The sequence below is a fragment of the Coturnix japonica genome, chromosome 10 (assembly GCF_001577835.2).
Source record: "Coturnix japonica isolate 7356 chromosome 10, Coturnix japonica 2.1, whole genome shotgun sequence".
Taxonomy (NCBI): domain Eukaryota; kingdom Metazoa; phylum Chordata; class Aves; order Galliformes; family Phasianidae; genus Coturnix; species Coturnix japonica.
Window position 1 is genome coordinate 2,905,940 of NC_029525.1, and position 22,467 is coordinate 2,928,406.

Below are 22,467 nucleotides of genomic sequence, written 5' to 3' on the forward strand. Positions count from 1 at the left end.
AAAAAGGAAAAAAAAAAAAAAAATGTATATAGAACCATAACTTAAAACTCTTAAAAGATGGAAATTAAAGATAAAGATATATCACTGTTGTTCCCCTTAGGATTTCATTCTCATCAGTGGGTAGCAGCACCTAATTCCAAAACAAAGTGAACTAATTTCATTTCGTGCTTCAGTGCAAGCTGTCATGCAGTGCTCTTAATTGGTACCAAATGAGACAAGATCTTGGAAATAGGGTTTGGCTGAAGGTTGAAGTGTGGAAGGAAGAGATCCTCCTTTTCAGCTGCAGTATCATACACTGCGTGCTAATCCTTGATGAAGAAGGTGTGACCTGTCGGAAAGCAGATGAGACAGAAAACATCCTCTGTTTCTCTCCTGTTGTGCTCCTATAGCTCACACTGTGATATACAGAACAGGTAGCTGTTTTCTGCACAGCAACTGAAGAATCCTGTTGAAGGGATTGTTCTGTGTAGTTTTGTGAGTCATGAAGAGGCAAAGACATTTGTTTGCCATAAACACCCCAAGACAATCGAGATTTGGATCTAGCAGTTCAGTGAATGGCACACACACTGTGCTACCTCTGAACTGTTTCAGTCTGCCATGACTGAATGACATGAAGCAGATAAAAGATTTTTGCAAAGCTGAAAACTGGCCAGATAAGCTTGGAGGCTGCACTGAAATAAGTAGTGCTCCTACTGTCTAGTTGTAGATATTCAAACACTGGAGAACAGGCGAGTTCCTGGTCCATCAGAGTAATGTCTTCCCCGTCACAGGTGAGAAGACAGGAGAAAAGCAGCTTTCCCCAGCTTTATATTTTTTATGACCAAGTTGAGTAAAGTCTACCAGATTCTCCTGGCTCTCTGATCAGGTCTGATATGTTTGGGTGTGATGACAGTAAGCAATAGTTATGAACACAGTGTTATTTGTCCTGTAAATACAGCTGTGCTTTGTACTTGGTTAGAAGGAATTTCTACAGGGAAAGCAAACCTCTGCCCGTTCAGAAAGAAAAACTGTTTCTCTCTTTAATTATCCTTCAGAAATGCAACCAGAAAGAGAGCAGAGCTCTACTTGTCTTGTCTCATTCTGCTGAATCACAGCTCCAGCGACCGCAGGACTTGTTCCTCAGTGCCCCTTGCACAGTGGCAGGTCAGGAAGAAGGAAAGATGCAGCATCTGAGTTTGAGAAAGGAACATGCAGCTCTGTGAAAGGCCTCGCAAAAGGCCAACAGCACTGAAATTCCACACTGACTTCCAAAGAGGTGAAGAAGTGCTTCAACCCTAATCAAAGCACTGCTGAGTCTTCTATTAAAAACTCCCCCAAACAGCTGTGAGTTGTGCCCAATAAGTTTAATAATTGGTAAAACCACTGCAAATGACAACTACAGAATACAAAGCAGACACACACTAAAAAAATGACTGCATAAAAGTGAGAAAGGAGTAACATCTGTGATGAAACGTAAAGGAAAATACACATAACAGGATAAGGATTCAGATATAACACACACGGTCACATACAACACCGCATTAGTAACAGCACACACAAATACTCATTCTACTGGGGCTTTCCACAGCTCTCCACTTCATCCCAGGCGACAAGCAAATGGATGTTTTTACTCTCTTACATAAATTCTTGTGCACACAACATCATCAGCACCAAAGGTCTGGAAAAGAAAAAGAAATCAATCAGAAGAAAATGGAACCAGTGAACACTTCACATCATTTTTAAAGTCACTTTTACTGTAGTAGGTAGATCTACACCAGAAATACAATTTCCTATGTCTCTTGACAGATGAAAGTAAAGAAAGGAATCATTTTGGACAAGAAATGCACTGCAGGCGACCTCTTTTCCCAGGCACCATGAATTTTGTCAGAATGATAAATGACCCAGAAATTCCCTCCTTCTATAGTTTCTTGGCATACATTTATAAATAAACATGAAAAAAAGAAAAGGAATTTGGAATGTACTGCTGTTATATTTAGCAAGAACTGCAACACTTTGAACTGGAAATGGTCGGGGTGCAGTCGGACTGAATGGCACGTTAAAAAGGTCTTCTTTGGTATTTGCAGGTGTAAATCAGAGTAGTTCAAATGAAGCCAGGGAAGCAACATTGGTGAGTGTACAAGAATAACCTGTGAACGTAACACTGCTGCAAGATGTTGACACACCAGGCTTGGCAACTGAAACCTCCTCTCCCAAGCTGTAATGTGGGTAGCGCCAATCACAGCCTCCCCACAAATGCTTGATCACTACACATCTGAGAGCCGTTGACTTAATACAGACTATGTTTCATTACCATTGGAACAGGAGCTAATTTACGCTCTTTGGTGACCAGCAACAGAATCCAAGGGAATAGCATAAAGCTGCTGTTGGGGGACCGGGAAAAAGTTCTTCACCATCAGGCACTAAGCAGGCTGCTGAGGGCTGTGGCTGTAGCACCCGGCTTGTCAGAGGAAGCATCTATTTAATGCTCCCAAACACATGGACTTGTTTTTGGGTGGTCCTATGTGGAGCCAGCAGTTTGACTCATTGATCCTTATGGGTCCCTTCCAACTTGGGATATTCACTGATTCTACAATCACCCTATTTCTCATGCCAAATTCAGTGCCTCAGAATACTTGGATTTTCCACTTACTAGAGCTGCTGCTATGTGGTGCAATAAGAACAGAAACAGAGTTTTAGATATGCATCTGAAAGCCTGTGCTATATATATATATATTTTAATCATTCTGTAGTACTGCACTTAGAAGGCAAATCTACAGCAGTAATATTGTCGTGCGGATTATTAGGACATTTGGGCATGACAGACATTGTGGCAGCTGCCTCAGAAAGCCACCTAAACACAAAATCATCTCATGTAACTTTGTGTCTTCAGGCTAAAATCAAAGCAAGCAATTAAACATAAAGGAAATAAGCGTCCAAGAATGAGGAAATACTGCCTGCAGAAGAGCTACAAGCACATTAAATGCTCAGCTACACTGACATCGCCAGCTTCAAGCTCACTGCTAACAAGCTGTGAGATGGGATGCTTGGCTGTAAGAACTGCCAGTGTCTCACTGAAAAATATAACTAAGACCTACCCCAGAGTGTTATGAAAATTCAGCTGGACTTTGCTTGTTTTAATGCTTCCTATGCTTGCTTTGGCCAATATTTTTTCATGAGGATTTGGCTTTGAAACTGCCTCTGGCACATATTTTATTCACTTTACTGAGGAAAAAAAAGCCTTTTTTTGGATGGTGAGAAATGATAGAGTCTTTGTTTTTAAGCGTAAAAAGAGCTGATCACATTCATCTTTATATACATTTTTAACTTCTACATGAAAATGTCTGAAAATGAATATTAAAGGATGGGTCCTCACTACTCCTATTTCCATGCCAGAGCACATAAAGAAATGGCTGTGACTGCCACTGTTATGTACGTGGTTTAAGCGTGGACTTATGCAAAAGGAGTTTCCCTATCTTAATGTAACTTGCAAGCATTGTTGATAAAACTCCATGTTACTAAGCCACGCAAAGGGGAACATATTCAAACTTGCTGCATTCCTTTTCTTGTGGTTAATCACAGAAAAGTCTAATGAACAGCTGGGCCCAAGCGCACGGGGAGATCCAAAACAAAAGGCTGTTAACCTTACATCCTTCACACCTATATCCTCATATTCAGGGTAAGCTCACTATTTGTGTGTCTAGCTCCGGAGTGGAATGAAGCACTAGCTCCTGTCTGAACAAGCAGACTTTAAGGACGTCCATGACTGAAAGGAGTAAAACTTCATAATATGCAGAGAGAGTAATCCTGGCTAATTGGTGGTGAAATTTCACCAGATCAACTCGAAGGACTACAACACTACCAAGCTAAATTCAAAACCAATGAGAAGATGCAGGATTTCCAAACACCACACTCCCATTAGATTGCAAAGAATCCATTTATCTTACAAAGTGCTTCAAGATGAAAGTATCTGTAAACCTCTAGACTGATGACACTTCATCCATGATGATAAACTAACGTTATGCAGCATAAAAATGTAAATCTTCACTAGAAAGCCATATTTTATACTTCCTTTCTCCTCTCGAGTCCCATAATCTTTCAAGGAGATTGATTGTTTTGGGAATATAGTCACAGAAGATGCAGCCATCAATTTCAAACTTGGATGCTACTAACAAGCTACCCAACGTACAGCTTCACTTTCTGCAGTACAAGACTGTGCAAAATCAGGTCACTTATCACGGTATCGGTGTTTGAGAACTGCTGTATTGTACATTTGCCTCAGAGTAACGCAGCAAATGAACGGCAGAGATAAGAACGTAGTCTTTTAATCCAGTTCCCAGCAATCATCTAAGCTGCAACTGATATTATATGAGGCTATCCACAGGATCAAATGCATCCACAATATAGACAGCTTTGGCTTCTTTCTCTGCTTACGTGTTACTGGCTGTACTAGCGAGCAAGGGCCACAGGTCTGCAAGTTCCCCTTCTAAATCTCCTCGGGGTAAATGCTAAATTAAAGCACTAGGTAAATGCAACACATATGTGTGTGTGATTACAGGTCTCAGAACTCTTATCAAGGCTGCTTTTAGTGAGGTCAGCAGCAAAAACCCCCATGACCTCCATGAGGTGTCCCCTCCTTTTGATAACTGATTGTGTTTAAGATAATTCTTCCAGAACTTTAAAAAACAGCTTAAATGACTTAGGGAGTTTAGCACTGTTTGATACAAGGTTTAGGCACATCACAAATCTCAGCATACAGCTGAAAAATATACTTCCAAATCTGCACTTCTCACCTGCTGTGTTTAACTTTAGAAGCCAGCAACACCATTTAAAAATGTTCACTCACTCATCTAGGCTCCGCAGTTCACCAGTTTTAACCAACTATGTCATGATTTTTCTGGGAAGGAAAAGCAGAACACAAACCATGCTTGAACTCCCCCTAATGTGCTGATCTTTGACCCTCGCTATAATTGATTCTGAGAACCCCTGTGTGATACATGAACTGTGTCAAATGTGGTCTAAGGCTGTTTTTAAAGATCCTCTTCAGTAACCATCTGCTTTAAAATGTTTGTGTTATGGATTAAATCAAAATCTACAGAGGTGTGAGCAGCTATGAAAGCACTGAGGCAGATAAAGTCAAAATGTAAATGTTTCTCATTTGAATAGCTAACATTCAGAAGCAGCATCCTTTAACTTTGTAAGAGCAGACCTTTTGTTCTGACTTATACGAGTGATTGATAGCTCATTAGTGTCCCTGATCAAAACACACAGCAAGAACAAAAACATTAATGACTATAAAAGAAAAGGGATGGAGAAAGATGTTAGAATAGCCTAAAACCCAGATCTTACTTTTCAGACGGGTAAATAAATACATACTTTGGTGTTAGATTCCAATCTCAATTGCCCCAAGCGCTAATTCAAGTAGCTCCTGAGTTGAGTTGTAAACAAGGATATCTATGCATTACTGACTTGACATCCAATAAAGTCTAAAGATACAGTCACAACAAGCAGATCTGGACTTTGATGGGGATCTATCCTTATCATCCTCCTTTTCCTGCATATTCCTTTTTTAACCTGGATTATTCGCTACTTCTAAAAATGTAGCACTGCCATCCTGTTGAGTGCATCAGATGAGATTACCATTCATATCACTGATGAAAGCAGCTGCAATGTCCTTGCACATTTGCCGCACCTTTTTTATATAGCAGAGCTTGGTCATGAATCCCTCACTCTGCTAAAAGGACTCCTGCAGTGGGACTTTAGATCTGCATCTCCCAAACTACCAGACAAATGTTATTTATGCTACTAATAAGAGTCATCTCATTTCCCATGCTGCAAGCAGTACAGAAGTAAAAGTGAACATAACTGGCACCTGAAATTAAAGGAATCTTCGGCTAACTGAATAGCTTGTTCCCAACATTTATGTACCAGAGGACATGATGTGCCATGAGAGACCATCATACTGCTTCAGGGGAATATCTTTGAAGAACACAAGACAAATCTTCTTCCAGGATCCAGAAAAGACTGGTAATTATATAGTAATAAGGTTTCTATTTTAGATCTATGACAGTCATAACAATTCAACACAGATTTGTTTTCTTTTAATGTGTTATGGTAAATGCATTTTGTTGAACATGCTGTGTTGGAAAGAAAAACACATCCACTTGGAAAATGTCATCATCTAATGGACCCCCCCAAGCCATATAGCACATTAGATTAAAAATTATGTAGCAAATCACCAAGATTTATGCAGCTACTATTAGAGGAGTAAAACTCATTCCTCACCCCTTACCCACTGCCTGAAGCCTATTTTCCATTAATGCCTCAGAAGTCTAACACAGTCTAGATTCCTTACTGCAACTTTTTGCACACAGTATATGAGTTTTATTGATTCCTTCTGCAAATGCATTAATGGCTAAAAAGGAGAGTGATGACTCCTTGAAAGAATTCTTTGGCTGGAGAAGCAGGAGCAGAGGGGGTGACAAGTATCAGCTCTACAGAGTTCTTAAACTGCTACATCACAGGGTCTCCCTGTGGAGGAGGAGAAAACTTTTCTTAGGTAAGCAAGAAGGTTTGAGAACTGTAAAGATTGGAATTGTTAAATATTTGAATTGATACACAGAGCAAAGAGAATGAATTTGGGTCCTAAGGATCCCTAAAATAGCTGGGATGATCAAGGAAGAAAGAGGGGGCAGGACAATGACAGAACTCTTCTCACTGTGATCTTAGTTTGGAAGAAGTGAGACACACATGAGGAGCTACAGACTCAGACACAAGGATTTCTAAGCATGAGATAAAGTAATCTAAGTTAAACCCCGGAGAGATGATGAATGCAAACACAGTTGAAAGGCAAAAGCTCAAAAAAGATCCCAAAATTTCCCACTAAGAGCTCCTATTCCCACTTTTCTCCCTGTCATAGTCAAGAACTGCACCTCATGCAAACCCTAGGAGTATTTTAGCCTGTAAAGAGAATGGTCTGGATAGAATATTCGAGGCTTCCAAAATTAGGGGCTACAGGAAAGAAAACTTGAGCTTCCCTTACCATTTTCTGTCTTCCTTCAAACACAAAGCCTCCCACATGGATTCATTTTGGCAATCTTAACTTCTCCAAATGAAGCAGAGACCTCACACTACAATTACTCTTAGGAACACCTCATTACTGAGCTTCAGGGCGTCAGAAGATTTTGAACATCCTGACTCACATATTTAAAGGATTCAGACATTAAATCCCACCAAATGTTGTAAGGGACTTGAAATTTTGTGTCTTGAGGACTAAGTATTGCCCTAATATTTAATGAAGCAAAACAGGCCGTTATGCTTCAGAAAAGAGGCAGAAGAATGGAACTGCGTATTAAACAGCGAGAAATGGGGAGAATGATCTCAGCCACTTGGATGGAAACACTACGTTTCCACAATAGGAACAGTAAAATCCTACCAAAACATCACCCCAGCTTGCAGGCAAGGAGAAAGGGGTCAGTCTGGGGAATCGGAAACCAGGAAAATTACCTGGGATCATGATCAGCAGAGTGTGAGTTTCCAAAAACTAATTAAGGAAACCTTTGCATACATATCAGAAGAATTTCAGGTAAGAGTGGGGAGATGAAGTTGCTACTGCCCCAGGTGCTAGTAAGACTGATGGAAGAATAGCACGTGTGATGCTAGCATCCATAGATTAGAAAGGAAATAGATAAATTAAGAGGGCTTATGGGGCTTATCACTGAAATAATGATTCAAAAATAACTTGTTTGATGTTGAAGGGCTCGAGTGATTTAGCCTAACAAAAGGATAATTCTTCTAAGAGATGGCTTCAGTAGGATTTGCAAAGATAAATGTTAGGAATATTATTTAGATTCTTCAATACATGTAATACACAGTGGCAGAAAGTTGAATATAGACACGTACAGATCAGAAAGCATCCATTCAGCAAAAGTCATTCCATTTCAATACCAGCATATTCTTTCTTACAAGGGGTGGATGAACAGCTTCAAGAAGTCGGGGATAACAGTAATACTTTAAAAGCTTTCTATTTATACTTGGCTAGGTTTGGCCCCTGTTTTTGTTTCATATGCGCTATTAAAAACAGCTCCAGCTGCTTTAGAGAAGCGTTTGGGAGGTTGTTTGTTTTTTAAATTGCAGGAGTTTAATTAGTCTGACAGTCTGAAATAAAAACTCTCTGTTTGATGTTTTCTTACTTGTTGCTCCAGCAGCATCTTTTCCATGCCCAAACCATTGAGGCACAACAGTTCAGCCAACTGATTTATCCAGAATTCACTTGAAAGAATGCGCAAAATAAAAGGTTCTGAACTTGAGCTGAACTGTGTTACATGTAACTCAGAAACATTGTGTCTAGATTCAGTTCCGGATCTCATTTAATTAATGTATGTGGATGGATTACCAGGGAAATATACGCTAGAGTGAACTCAGCTCTAACAGAAGTACAATATAAATAAAGAAACTGCTCATGATTCATGGCATAAATGGAGAGGCAGTTGCAGAGGTGCTACTGCAAATGCTTGAAGTAACCCTGCTGCCATATGGAAGGTCACATAGGAGTGGGGGGATGTTGGCCGACAGAGAATGTGCAAATGTGCATATCTGTAGCAAACTCATGAGGGCAGCTCTGAACTGGATTGACAGATGATCAAGGAATAGCGGGTGGTGGCAGAGATAGGGAAGGAATTGTGTGTTCTTCATAAACAGAATGAGATTAGAGCATACTAACAACATGCCACATGTCTCCTATACACCACGTGCCTGCGTATAAGAAGCATCACATTAAACACATGCTTATAAAAAGGAGGTTCTCCAGAAATGAGGTCAAATGCTTTGATCTCTCTCTCACCAGAGAAAATCTGCAATAAATCAAACAAATTCTTTGGTGTTGCTGTGGATGTAGAGAGCAGAAATGGCCCATTTGTGATTATTCTACCAGTAAAACCATGGTGAAAGATAGAGCAGTAAAATGTGAGAACCTGCATAAATTTGCATTTTTCTTGAAGAAAATAAGAAAAAGAAAGGAAAAGAATTGATGTAGTGCAGAGAATTATGAAAGTTTTATGCAGTTTTTCCAGATAGACTTAAGAAAAGCAGTAAGCCATGCTACATAGCAATAAAAAGCTGTTAACACAGTGCACGCGTTGATTTGGTTAGAGGCTCTTACCAAAATGAGCTCATCATTAGCTAATTCTCGAGTCCAGTACGTTTTAGGACCATCTCCATCAATAAGAGTTTGTTTGCAATAGATCTTGTTTTCATTCTCCCAAGTTGCCAAACTCTGCAGGCAAGAAAACCATTAGGAATAGCATTAATTACATTCTCCAGCAGCATGAAGCAGAGAGACAACAATGAGCAGCAGTGTGAATAACTAAATAATAATAATAAAGGGGTACGACACAGACAAAGGCAAAGGGAAACAGACATCCGTGGAAGGGGATGGAATCAAAATTAAGTGGTAAGGTTGTTGTTTTTAATAGGTATATAATAGCAAAGTAATTGTAGATGTGTCTTCAATGTAAAACAGCACCTGGTTCGAAACTCAAAAGCTGTTTTCATGAAACACTTAATGTTGAAAACTATTGTTTAGAAACACAGTGCCCACGTTCCCAAATACCTCAGTAGACATGGTCTGATGGGACACATTGCTTGTCGCCATGAAGTCCCCTTAGAGTTAAAGCATCGAGAGCGCTGTGTATCATTTTGTGGTGATAAATAATGCAGCATTGGCCACTTATAACCTTCCGTGCTGTGTGGCACCGAGCCAAGTTAACTGTATGTTAAGCAGACACTGCACTAACAACCCTGAGTAAATCACAGCTACAGCTCCATGACAGGAACTCTGTTAGAATTCCAGGGTTTGTGATATTTCTTTTTTAAGGCTCCAGGTCCAGAGACTGAAAATACCCTCGGGCATTTCTCAAAGCATTTGAATAATGACTATGAAACCACTGAGAAACAAGTTAAGAAAATATAGGATTTTGTTTAGATTTCACTAATAGTAAGCCCTGACTTTCTCTTGCTATCCATTCTAGCACTGAACTGTTATTCTATGGGGCAATGGAACAGCTGTGCAGAAGGATGCCCTGTAATGAATGTGAGTAATTGCTTTACAACTGGCACATGGGAGACATTCATTAGTCCGTGATTATACACAAACATGTGTGCACATATGTATGCATAAAATCGAGTTAACACTTCCCAGACGTTCTGAGGGGGAAAAAAAATTAAAAAACCCTTCCCTTTGATCTAAAATTAGCCGTTCACTTTATATGTTTATTCCGAAACAATAGGTTTTTAAGCCGACAAGCCTCCTCAAGTGGCAGTTATAGAAGCTGTGCCTTTCAGTGAACGGCGTTGGACTCCTCTTTGTTTGCATGAACAATGGATCAAGTTAGCTGGCAGAACAAAACCCTCCACCCCATGAAGCGTATCACAACCCACCACCAGTCAGCGATTCTGCCAGGTACTGCAGGTTATATTCTGAAGCATTATTTTATTCTCTGTCAATTTCTGCTCCATGGCCACATCTTGTCTATATATATATATATATCCAACAGTACAACTAATTCCTGAGACTGGGCTATAAATTGTTTCACAACACATGGAGAAAATTTACTACTTCACAAAACACATTTCTTTCTGATTTTTCCAACCTGCAAAGCTTACAGCCATAATTATTGTTTTCCCACCTGCAGCAATAAATCCTCCTCTAGAAAGAAGGTCACATTTATTGTGTATGAATTATACATGAAAAAACTACTTTTGCTGAGCAAGATATATTAACAGCCAGCAACATTTCCTGAACAAACTGTTAAATATATGAGAACTCCTCCTGGAGATGAAGGGGGTTGTTTTAAGCATTCACCATCTTCCAATATCTGCCTCTCTTTGCCAAAAATTTACATTCACAACAATTGCACTGGAGATATTAAGTTTACTCTGACTTTTTAGTGTTCAATCAGTCTCAGAAGCTGGCCCAAGAATCAGCAGATAGCTCAGCTAATAGGCTGTTGCGCCACCACAGGCTATCATAAAAACCATATTATTTGGGACAATATTTCTATACTCTTTACTCACACATCTTTCTCAGGCAATCTTATAAATGTCAGCGAGTCAAGTACTTGCATAAAGGATTACATACTCATCTTTTGTTATCTTGTTTTGAAAGACTGCACTGACCAAAGCCCAGTTCCCCAGTATCCTCGATCCCATGTACCTACATCAGCAAGGAGCCAGGATTCTGCTGACTTCACAGTATTATATCCCCTCCACAGCCACTGAAGTGGCTTAAAAAAGGTAGAGGAGTAGGGGCTCACACAGAGGATCAAACCCCAAACACTCCCTCTGATGCACTTCTGTTTGATGTAACTGTGGCTGCTGTAACTGGAGGTCTGTCCTACATTGCAATCTGAAAACATGAAGTTGGAAAGGAACAACAGATAATTTCAGCCCAAAATAACCAATGTGAACTGCTTGTGAAGTTATCTGACTGATTTTAGGACAACAGTTATGTCAAGTTTATGCATTAAATCTTGACTCTTGAGGTGTCTCTCACTACAGTGCTCCCTGCGTCCACACTGGGAAGAGAGCCTTCACTATGGATGAAGTCCCCAAGAGAGAGTGGAGGCAAAGAGAGCTGGACAAAACCCTTCCAGGCAGGTAGCTGGCAAGCAGATACTCAGCTGTGCCCTCAAGACTTGTCATTCTCTGTTACCTTCAGATTTCAGCTCTGCTCTGTCCTGCACGCCACAGAAATGTTGGGTGAGGTGAGTTGCAATCACCAAGACACCCCTCTTCCCCCAGTGTTTCTAGGAGGAAGAAAGGGGAGGACAGCAGATGTGTTAATCCCATCTACGAGTTTGGTAAGGAAACTGGGCAGACACAGTGGCTCTCACAGCCAGGGCAGCAGGTCTGTGCCTCTCAGGGCACATACACAGACACCGTACACACAGCTCTCCTCTTACCCTGCATTTTCGGCCATCCACCGTCTCCTCCTCGAAGCTCTCCCCGATTTTGAAGTTGATCTCTGTGGTGCGGACAGTGGTGGAAGTTTTGATGTAGAACTGGTCCCCGTCCTGGCGGATCTCCACGTGGGGTTTGGAGGCGGCCGCCACCGCCACCTTCCTGAGCATGGCGTTGACACCTGGGCGAAACGGGGAGGAAGCAAAGCTTGAGGTCGGCAGCTCACCCAGCACCAGCCCGGCTCGGGGCGGGGGGCCGAAAGGCAGCGCTGCAGCCCCGCGCGGAGAAGCCGCGGCTCCGGGCAGAGCAGGGCGGCGGAGCCCCAGGCAGGACCGCCGGCTCTTGCAGGTGAAGAGCGGAGCGCTCCGTGCCCGCCCCGCGATACCCGTGCAGGGCTCGCAGTCTTCCCAGCTCCGCAGTCCCGAGCCCTCCCGGCCGGCACCGGGCACCGCGCTGCTCCGGCCCGGCTGCCCCAGTCCGCCACCCCGAGCTCACCCAGCGCTTTCAGGAGCTCGTCGAAATTCTCGCTGCTCCTCATCTTCCAGGTGCCGGCGAAGTTGGGCATGGCGGGGCGGGCGGCGGAGACGCGACGCTGCTGCTGCTCGCTCTGCGGCTCGGGCACCGTGTGAGCGGGGCGGACCGCGGCGGCGGAGGGGAGAGCGGGTCACACCCACCGGCCCCCAGCCGGCCCCCAGCCCTTCCCCTGGGAGCGGCGCACGCCGCCAGGCTGCCGTTCCCCCTCCCAGCCTTCCGTCTGTCCGTCCTTGAAGCCCCCCATCCATCCATCCATCCATCCATCCATCCATCCATCCATCCATCCATCCATCCATCCATCCATCCATCCATCCATCCATCCCTCTTTGCTCCGCAGTCCTCCTGGGGCCGCCCTACTGCCACTTGTCCAGCCGCTGCGCTGGGCACCGAGGACTTGATGACAGAGAAAACGGAGAGCAGCGCAAGTGAGTGAGGAGTCTCAGGGCTCACGGTGCACCGTTACCTGCCTCGCTGGGCTGTGGCACGGGAGCACAATGATCACACACTGTGCCCGAGGCCGCACACCTGTGACAGCTCAGCCCGAGGTGAGCGGTCCCCAGCACGGCTAACGCGGACGGCCCCACCAAAGGGGAGCCGGGGGGCACGGCCCTGCGCAGGTGGCTGCCCCGATCCGAGCCCGCCCGTTTGAGCGGGGCGAAGGACAGCGGCACATGCAAAGCCCGCACACTTCCATAGTCACACACGCTGCTGTGCATAAGGAAATACTCTAAGATTCAGAGGGCTGTGATTTCCCACTCAGAACAGAGCCAGATGTAATTTAATTTTAATGATAGGAAACGCTTTGCTGAGCCACATGGTACATTCACACTGTTCGTCACTTGTTTCACTCGCCCCATGAAAGAACAAGCTGATTCCTTGAGGTATGTCTAAAATAGGTTCACTCCTGGAAAATGTGCAGATCTGGGACTCACTGCATCCATCTGTCAGGAAGGATTCTGCAGCTTCTACAGAGTGAAATTCGCTCTCATTTTTCACCCCAGGAAGAGCTTTTCTCCAGTAAGGCAGAACCAGGCATTCCTCTGTTGGCAGTCACTCTTTTTCTATTGAATTACAGAATACTGAAGTGCAGCAAAACTGGGTAGGAACCATTGATGTCTACCTGAGAAAATTGGCCCAGAAGATACAAAGGGGGACATTTTGGTATTTAAAGGATTACTTAATTTCCATTACTGCTCTTCATTTGCTGCACCACTGACCTGACCAAGGAGGATTCCAGGAGACTTTAGCTGTGAGGGCGTTTCTAAGAGGTAGGACCAGTTTTCAAGTTGTTGGACTGTGGCCACTGACCTGCCTTGTGCTGCCCAGGAGAGAACCTTCAGAATACCCTTCATCTAGAAAGTGTGGCACACTACAAGGAATAAGAGCCTGCAGGTGGCAAAGGCTCTCTTCTGCAAGGTCAGCACGTTGAATGGGTCAGCTCAGATACATCTAAATCAAACTTCCTTTTTATCTTGCCTAAAGACTGTGAGTTACCAGTCCACCAATGGGGTACATTCTTGGATGTCTGACTGATGCTGTCTGGCAGTGTGGGCACATTCTCACCTTATTACACATAGAGCAGCTTTCCTTCTAGTGCTACAGACTGGGCTCAGAAGCTCGTTGGACCCCAAATTCAAGCACACACAGAACTGTGCCTCTCTGAGACTCAGGGTCACTGCTGCTGGCACAGGGCTGGATGCAGCACCATGTATTTCCAGAGCAAATATTTTCCTTGTCTCTAAAAGTTCTTCATATATATGAAGTAATCGAATTTAACATCTACATTCTTTCATGTTATCCTTCCTGCATGCATCTTCTCTTTCTATTTATATAGTTTATTTTCCCATTCTATTTCAAAGATATACCCTCTCATTCTTCTGGCTTTACCAATTCATTTTAAAAGTCAGCAGGAGTTGAACTGCGATCTCATAAAGAATCTAACTTCACTCCAGCAGAAGTTGAAAAGCAGAACAGCCCTTACATTCCAGGTCCTTCAAACAGTGAACTTTCAGTGAGTAAAACATGGGTGCTTCCCCCCCCCCCACCTTTTTCTCTTTTCCATTGTATGAAAATACTGGGATTGTAATCCCATTGTATTGTGGTGTACAAGTCTTCTCTTAGGCTGATACAGCATCAGGAGGAGAGAAATAGCAATAAATTTCAGGTGGCTTATGTACCAGTTACACCAATTATTACACATATAATAAGAAGAATATTTAAGTCTGCAAGGGCTGAGATTGTATTTTATAAGCTCTGATCACATCAGTTGATCAATGCTGTTAGGTTATTATTACTATTATTTTTAAGGGAGAAGAAAGAGACAAGGAAAATATATGAAAAGAAGCATAAAGGAAGTCAGGAGAAAGGCAAAAATTGAGGTGGGGTCCAAGAGCTGCAATGAACATAGCACCGTTAGAATAAAAAGGAGACAGAGTATGAATCCAGATGAGCTTACTTCACACCTTGGATCATGCAAATGAGGGACAGAGATAATAATACTATGACAGAAATGACTCAAATCTGTACCATCATAAAGTGAGGGCAGCTGCACTAGGATCCGAAAGCTGTTCTGACCTATGCAGCTGAGAATACTGTCCATGGGCTTTAACCCTTAGCATAGACTCTTATCCTACAGCAGCAGAAGCAGATATTTATCAGGTCATGCAGAAATAAGCAAACTTAATGGTAGTAACACTTTTCTTTCAAGGCCCTTTATGCAATTTTCCCATTCATGCTACGGAAAACAATTAGATTTCCAAATCAACCCTGTCAGCAGTTTTTTTTCCCCCTTGGCATTTATTCTATTCACCTGAACCCCCCAAGGCTGATCTTCCCTTGCAGATGGACCTAATTAATCTTTCCAACAGTGTCACTAAGACAAAAGAAAGTAATATATGTACAGATGGGACCAGGGCACTTCATCATCCATCCAAATAAGTGACCAGTAATGTGACCAAAACTATCCCCTTGAGGTCATTGACTGACCACTGTGAAGCCACACAAGGCTCAGGGTAAACAATAAATTTTGTTTACTAAGGTGGTACCCCAAAAAAGAATAGCTTAAAGAAGAGTATAATAAATTATTTCTGACATGAATAAATTATACAACTGGAAGGCAAATTGCTGTCGTAAATTTATCTGCCAAATTAATTTACCATGGACCTCCAGCATGACAATAGGTGAAATGTAATACAAATGTATTCAGTGGTGTCTTGTATATTCTACTGCACTCTCATTAACAGTTGAAAGAATACCCACTAATTCCAAGCTGAAATCCTTGATTTCAGACTGTTTCAAATGATCCAGGGGATGCTTCTGTCCAGACAAGTGCATACACTACAAAGAAAAGACTATGAAGATCTCTTTAAGCAGTACAGTCATTGTTACCTGCTCACAGGCCACCTAAGGAAGAGACTAGGCTAGTGGAACAGAGGCTGCTGTTTGCACGGGCTGATATACAGGAGTGCTCTGAAGCCCAGTTCTGCCTCCTGGGCTCTCCAGGTGGGGTCATACTGGTCTGCATTACTCTCTAAGAAAGAAAATCAAGCCTTCTTCAAATTAAGTAAGGTTCTATAGGTGTGCACCAGACAGGAACAAGGTTACTGTTCCCCTTTTAAATAAACACTTGTGATATTTCAAATAGAAGCCTCTGAATGTGCGCTTGAGTCAGGAAATGGGTAGAGATACTGATGAAGCTACTCTGAAATCTTTCTGTTGAGCTGTGCCTGGAACTTTCCATATGTGGCCACAAGAAATAACTGAGAAAGGATAGGAGAGCGAGAGCAGTGCTCTGCATGTGACACAGCCTTGATGTGGTATTTCAGCTTGTGACACTGTTGAAGTTTGGTTGTTCGACTACAAATACTCCCCATCATCACTAACGTTGAGAAGTTGTTTTCTCATAAAGGTGTTATAATTACATTAGAAATCAGTGATTTTCACAGAGGCTTTCAGAAGCTCTGCAATTCTCTTTTGCTTAACAAAAGGTATTAGTAAAGCTGTAGCTGTCAATATAAAAGCAATCAAACTGTGTCAGTTCCTCTCTAAAGATGACCTAGGTCTATTAAGATTTAGTCAGGCAGATGGACCAAGCTGATGCATGGATTACCTTAGATATTGAAGACTCTTAAAGGATCTTTGTCTCTGGGGATATAGGACCATGTTATTCTTTATCTGAACGTCCGGAAGAAGAATGAGTGAATTCAAAGGAGCATATTCCCATTTAGGTCTGGACTGAACTCCCAACAGGGCCATGTCCTGAAGCTATAGGGGCCCTAATTTGCACAATCCCAGGTTTTACTCTAGTGCTCTGACCTTTGTGTATATGTTCAATTCAAAAGCTTTTTACTACATCTGGCAGACCAAAAAAAAAAAAAAAAAAAAAAAAAAAAAGAAAAAGAAAAGAAGAAAAGAAAAAAAGAAAAAAAAATAGCATTCCACTTAAATTAGAACCAGGAAACAGGAACCTCATCTGTTAATTCACTTTAGAAATCCAAATGTGCTATCAAAGGTTTTCTATCCTATCAGCCTATCTCTAAACAGTCATAAGCATAATGGTTTGGAGTTAGTCCTTACCGGTATAAGGAGCTGTTTCAGTGAAGATGCATCAATTTATGTCAGAAGATAAGGTTCAGTAAGGTGTAAGATATAGGTGTTCTAACTTGTACCCATCCATCTTTCCCCCCCATATTTGTTTCGTACTGCTAAACTTAGAAAAGGACCTTGAGGACCACTGCTCCTTCCATTGTTAACCCTCTGACCTGCTAAACTAATATCATTTGCTCTTTCTAATTCAGGAGGTTTCTGGGGCTTATTAACTAAACAGGTCAAGTGACTGTTCCCAACTGAAACCAGCATCTCTGACAAGGAAGTCATTGTTTCCCAGGCTTCCTCCCTAGTAGTGGATCTGTGGATTTCAGACTGAAAAGGAATAATGCAGACATTCTTTGTCTACACATTATCTGGGAAGCATCAAGATAACTCGAGCCACTTCCTCATCATTAAAGATTTGAGGGGTCTTCTCTGGGGAGCTAGGTGGTTACAGCCACAATTTTAAAACCTGGATGCTGATATTTGTAGGAAACTGTATGAGGTACCTAAATTAAAGGATCCGCCTTCACAGTTAATAATCATTTAAGCTTGCACTGATTGCAGTGGAAGAGTGCTCAGCACATCGCTGAATAGCAATGTTTTTATTTACATGTCTCACTCTGTACTTAGAAGGCTGGCTGGATGCAATCACATTTGGACATGATGAACATAGTTCTTTTAAGGAGATGCTGTACTCAGACTTGTAAATTTACATGTTAGAATCCATGATTTTCAATAGTGCTTGTGATGAAACACTTGCTTTTGAAAACACTTTCCATTTCCTTTAGGTAAGACATAGTAAGTTTTGATGTGGCTTTAGGGGTTGAAAGATCTCTTTACTGGAAAAGCAGAAATTCTAGCTGAGGTAAAGGACCTTACTGCACAGGGCTTCACACTTTTAGGAACAGCAGATGTATTCTGATATTCATGTAACCTTTCAGTACAAATACATCACTTTCAACAGAATTTGTCTCATGTTTCTTGAGAATCCGTTCCTCAAAAGAGCCCATTCACAATCTGAGAAATCTCCATCCTGCATGTCTCAAGATACTCCTCTCATTTTTAAGATAACGGGTGTAAATTTACTGGAGTACGAAGGAGTTCCCATGAGCACCACCTAGTGCAGAGCACGTTATGTGCAACATGCAACTCTTCCATCTGCATCACAGATGCATTCAATCTTGCGCAGTTTCCTATGGGCAACTTCCATCAATAATGTTAAATGGAAAAAACATGGCAGAAGGACAGATATTTTGTCCTTCATTCATAATCTCGAGGTATGAACCCCCCCAAAGTAGGGGTTACTGTAGCTGCAGAGATAATGCGAGTAAATTTCAGGGGGGTGCTTTCATAAAAGCTGACACACAACCAACAGAGAGATTATTAACAATATTAAAGAGGCACAGCGTTAAAGGGGAGTGGCTAAACTTTGAACTTAGTTGTGCTGACATAACCTCTCCATTTTTCTGGACAGAGATGACAGAAAAAGAGGACACAAAGAAGTTGCAAGAATGCACATTCAGGCTCTCAAGTCATTTAGTTTCTTTCAAATGTTTCAGTTTTTGTTTTAATATAGTGCTGGTCTGTTTTGCAAGGAGACACATCTTTCCAGTTCATAAATCTAAACAGCAATCCCAAACCACAGATCCTGGAACAAAAAGTTGAACTCTTCCCTTTTGCCATTAATTGTTGTGTGTCAGTGACTAAAGAGTGCTCCCCTTCTTCTGAACTCAGTATCTGCCATCAGTCTCAGATGGCTATGGCTTCCCAACTCATGCAAAATGATACTTTAATATAGAACAATGCCTTTTCTTATCATACAGACTGTTTCTGACCAGGCATATGAAGTTTATAAAATGAGAACTGGCATTAGTATTAGTTTATATGAACATTTCAAAAATAAGTCTACATCAAAAAAATCAGTAATTCAATGTAAACAGACAGACTATGTCATAAAACAGAAAACACTCTTCTTTTTTCAACTAGGTGCCATTTGTTTTTTAACACCACATTCAAACAGCCCTCCAAGGATTAAAGTCCCTGTTATGCCAGGTGCTATAGATCCAATTGTCTACTTCTCTTCACTCATAAATAACTGTGAATGATATTTTCTTGGCACAAATAAATCAACGTGTGTATCTGGGCTACAAGCCTAAGCAGAATTTCTAAAGAGAAATGCAGCCTACATGCCAGGGACATAACTTACTCAATTGGAAATGAATAAATAGAAGTATATTAATTCTGATTTTCCTTAATGAGCTGTGACAGAAAGTCACTAAGCTGAATGTGACTTTCTTTAATGAGAGAAGTTCTGCCCATAATACCACCAATTTTGAATGGATACCCTCTAGTGTGTTTTCTTCTGGTTCCTGAAATTATGTGGTCTAAATTCTTTGTTGCCAGACTAGTGGCAACAAAAGTACAGGCTTGGACTGAACAAAACATTGAGAGGCTTTCTTCCAGGAGAAATAAATGCTTCAGAAGCAAGATAGCCAGAAAGGCTGTCTGTGATCTAAAATAGAGGGCATGGTAAAATCAGGGCAGCAGACCATATTCAGGAGCTTGTTGTGCTTCAAAAATCTGAACTCACTGTCTGTTAAGAATAAAATAAGCATGGCTGAGAAATTCCTTTTCAGTGACTCAATGGCCAGATTAGTGATGCTGAAGGTTTGACTGAACCCATGATCCTTCAGCAGAAAGGACTCTGGAGAAAATATATCAGAGGACTTGACTTACCAAGGACTTCTGTGGACTGTGACAGAGGTGTGGCATAGGTGGCATGGTACTAAGGCATCTGTGAGATAACAAATAACACTCCTTCCAGGCACCAGATGTGTGAGCTTCATCTGCATATGAGAAGCCAAGAGGAAAGAGCATTAATCAGTGGAAGGAACTAAGAACAGGATTGGATTCAGCATTTTGGTTCAGTCTCAGAGAATGGCATTCTCCCGAAAAGGGGTTCAAGGCCAGATTGTGATAGCAGCAACAAATATTTTTATTACTGTTATTTGTGCTGATGACTTCAAGATACCCCAGTTCCAGAAACAATGTTTGCCTTTGGGAAATAGACTAAGCACAGCTTAACAAGGAAACATTTACACTGAGCTATTATGGATGCTAAAAACAAGATTAACAATGCTTTTTAAGGTAAACTGTGTATGAGCTCCTGACTTGCTGCTGTTGAAACAGACCTTCATTTTGCTGATTTATTTATTGCTTAAGAAAGACATTGCCTGCAGCTGTGATTAGGCAGAATATACTTTCACAGTAATCTCTAGTGCACTTCCTGTGTTTTTAGTCTAATAACTGTGACAGACTGGTTTGCTGCTGGCTAAAGATTTCAAATGCTGTTTTGTCTGACAGTTCTTAAGGGCTTAGTTGTACCATACACACATACAGCATGTAGCATGACAGTGACTTTATACAGTACAGCACAGCTCTAATTGCTTGTGGTTGGTAGAAAGCCCATAAATATACATAGTGTGCTACTGGCTATCATCTCTCACATTGAAAATGATTCAAATAGCCCTTCCAGCTAGCATACATTTAAAATGGAGTCTCCAAGCTTGGAAAAGGCCAGGCAAAGAAAGAGGTGGAGCATGTAACCAGTCATCCTGCACTGAGGGAACAAGTCTGCATAATCAGCTCTGAAATGTCAATCCTTCCTTTGGACCCTGTGACACTAGTTATATCTGTCACGGGTTACTTAGATTTACCTATGCCCGTGACAGGGAGCCACCCACGCCCCCCCCGGGCCCGGAAAGGAGGGGAAAAGGGGAGTGGGATAAAACAGCGACAATCTAAGGAGGAAAAACTTATTTTACTAAATATGATATCGAAATACAAGATAACACAATATAATATAGATTAAGGCTAACAAAATCGACGAAACAGAAGAGAGAGGTCTCCAAAACAAAACCGAGAGGCTACTGTGAACTCTAGGCGACACGGGCTGGAACGCTTCCACTTCCGAGAAGTTCGAGAGAAGAAGGAGGCACTCCAGCCTGGAACGAGATTATATAGAGTCCTGGTCCCGTGACTTATTGTTCTCCTGTTGTTCTCTGGGATATGTAGTCTTCTTCTGTGGACTGCACAATTCAACAGAAGTATCCATACCTGACATGATGTTATGATGTGGATACTGATAGCAAAATTACAAAATTACAAAACCATGACATTCCACCCCTTATTCTACATTATTACATCATGGTTAATATATACATATATATACATATATATACACGTATGTAAAATTGTGATAGCTAAATAGAATTGCATGTAACATAACTAAATGTACAACTATAATAACTAAAATACACTACACATGCAAACATATATATATATATATAGATACATAAAATTATTGACTGCACCCCAGCATCAAATTCCTTGTGGCACACATTGAACATCCCCATCCTTCTGCATTACCACCAAGTGCACCCAGGTCCCTGGGCAAAGACAGTTCACGGATAGGTTTGCCTGTTCCAGAAGCTGGAAGGACCAAACAGCTTTTCCCAACATGTTCTTTACATGTATAACAGGACCTTATCTCCTTCTACAGTGTGTAGGGGGCTAGATTGACTAGGACCATCACGATTGACAGATCCTCTAGTATTGACCAACAGTGGCTTCTGCCAGATTTTCTCCAGTGCTTAAATGTTCCACCACCATTGCTTTCAACATAGTTTTCAACAACCCATTATATCGTTCAATTTTACCAGAAGCTGGTGCATGGTAGGGAATATGATAAATCCACTCAATGCCATGATCTTTGGCCCAAGTATTTATAAGAGAATTTTTGAAATGTGTCCCATTATCAGATTCAATTCTTTCTGGGGTGCCATGTCGCCACAGGACTTGCTTCTCAAGACTCAGTGCGGTGTTTCAGGTGGTAGTATGGGTACTGTGTATGTGTCAAGCCACCCAGTGGTTGCCTCTACCATAGTGAGTACATAACACTTACCACTGCGAGATCGTGGCAAGGTGATATAATCAACCTGCCACGCCTCCCCATATTTATACTTTTGCCATCGCCCTTCCTCCAGAGAGGTTTTCATCCTTCTGGCTTGTTTAATATGGCACATGTTTCACAATCATGAATAATCTGTGCAATAGTGTCCATGGTCAAGCCCACCCCTCAGTCCTGTGCCCATCCATATGTTGCATACCTTCCTTGATGACCTGAAGTATCATGAGCCATCGAGCCAGAATATATTCACCCTTATTCTGCCAGTCCAAGTCAATTTGAGCCACCTCAATTTTGGCAGCTTTATCTACCTGATGGTTGTTTTTTGTTGTTCTTCAGTAGCCCGACTTTTGGGCACATGTGCATCCACATGACGCACCTTTACAACCATATTCTTTGTTCGGGAAGCAATGTCCTTCCATAGTTCAGCGGCCCAAACAGAT

The 22,467-nt window shown here is 41.8% G+C and overlaps 1 protein-coding gene across 1 annotated transcript; it reads right to left on the bottom strand.

The window, feature by feature from the left end:
• Positions 1 to 1,322: 1,322 nt before the first annotated feature.
• Positions 1,323 to 12,665, bottom strand: CRABP1 (cellular retinoic acid binding protein 1). The gene is made up of 4 exons (XM_015872792.2): positions 12,430 to 12,665; positions 11,937 to 12,115; positions 9,137 to 9,250; positions 1,323 to 1,657 (listed from the first exon to the last, which is right to left on the bottom strand). The coding sequence occupies exons 1-4, from the start codon at positions 12,497 to 12,499 to the stop codon at positions 1,607 to 1,609; spliced, it is 414 nt and encodes a 137-aa protein (XP_015728278.1). The 5' UTR covers positions 12,500 to 12,665; the 3' UTR covers positions 1,323 to 1,606.
• Between the last annotated feature and the right edge of the window lie 9,802 nt (positions 12,666 to 22,467).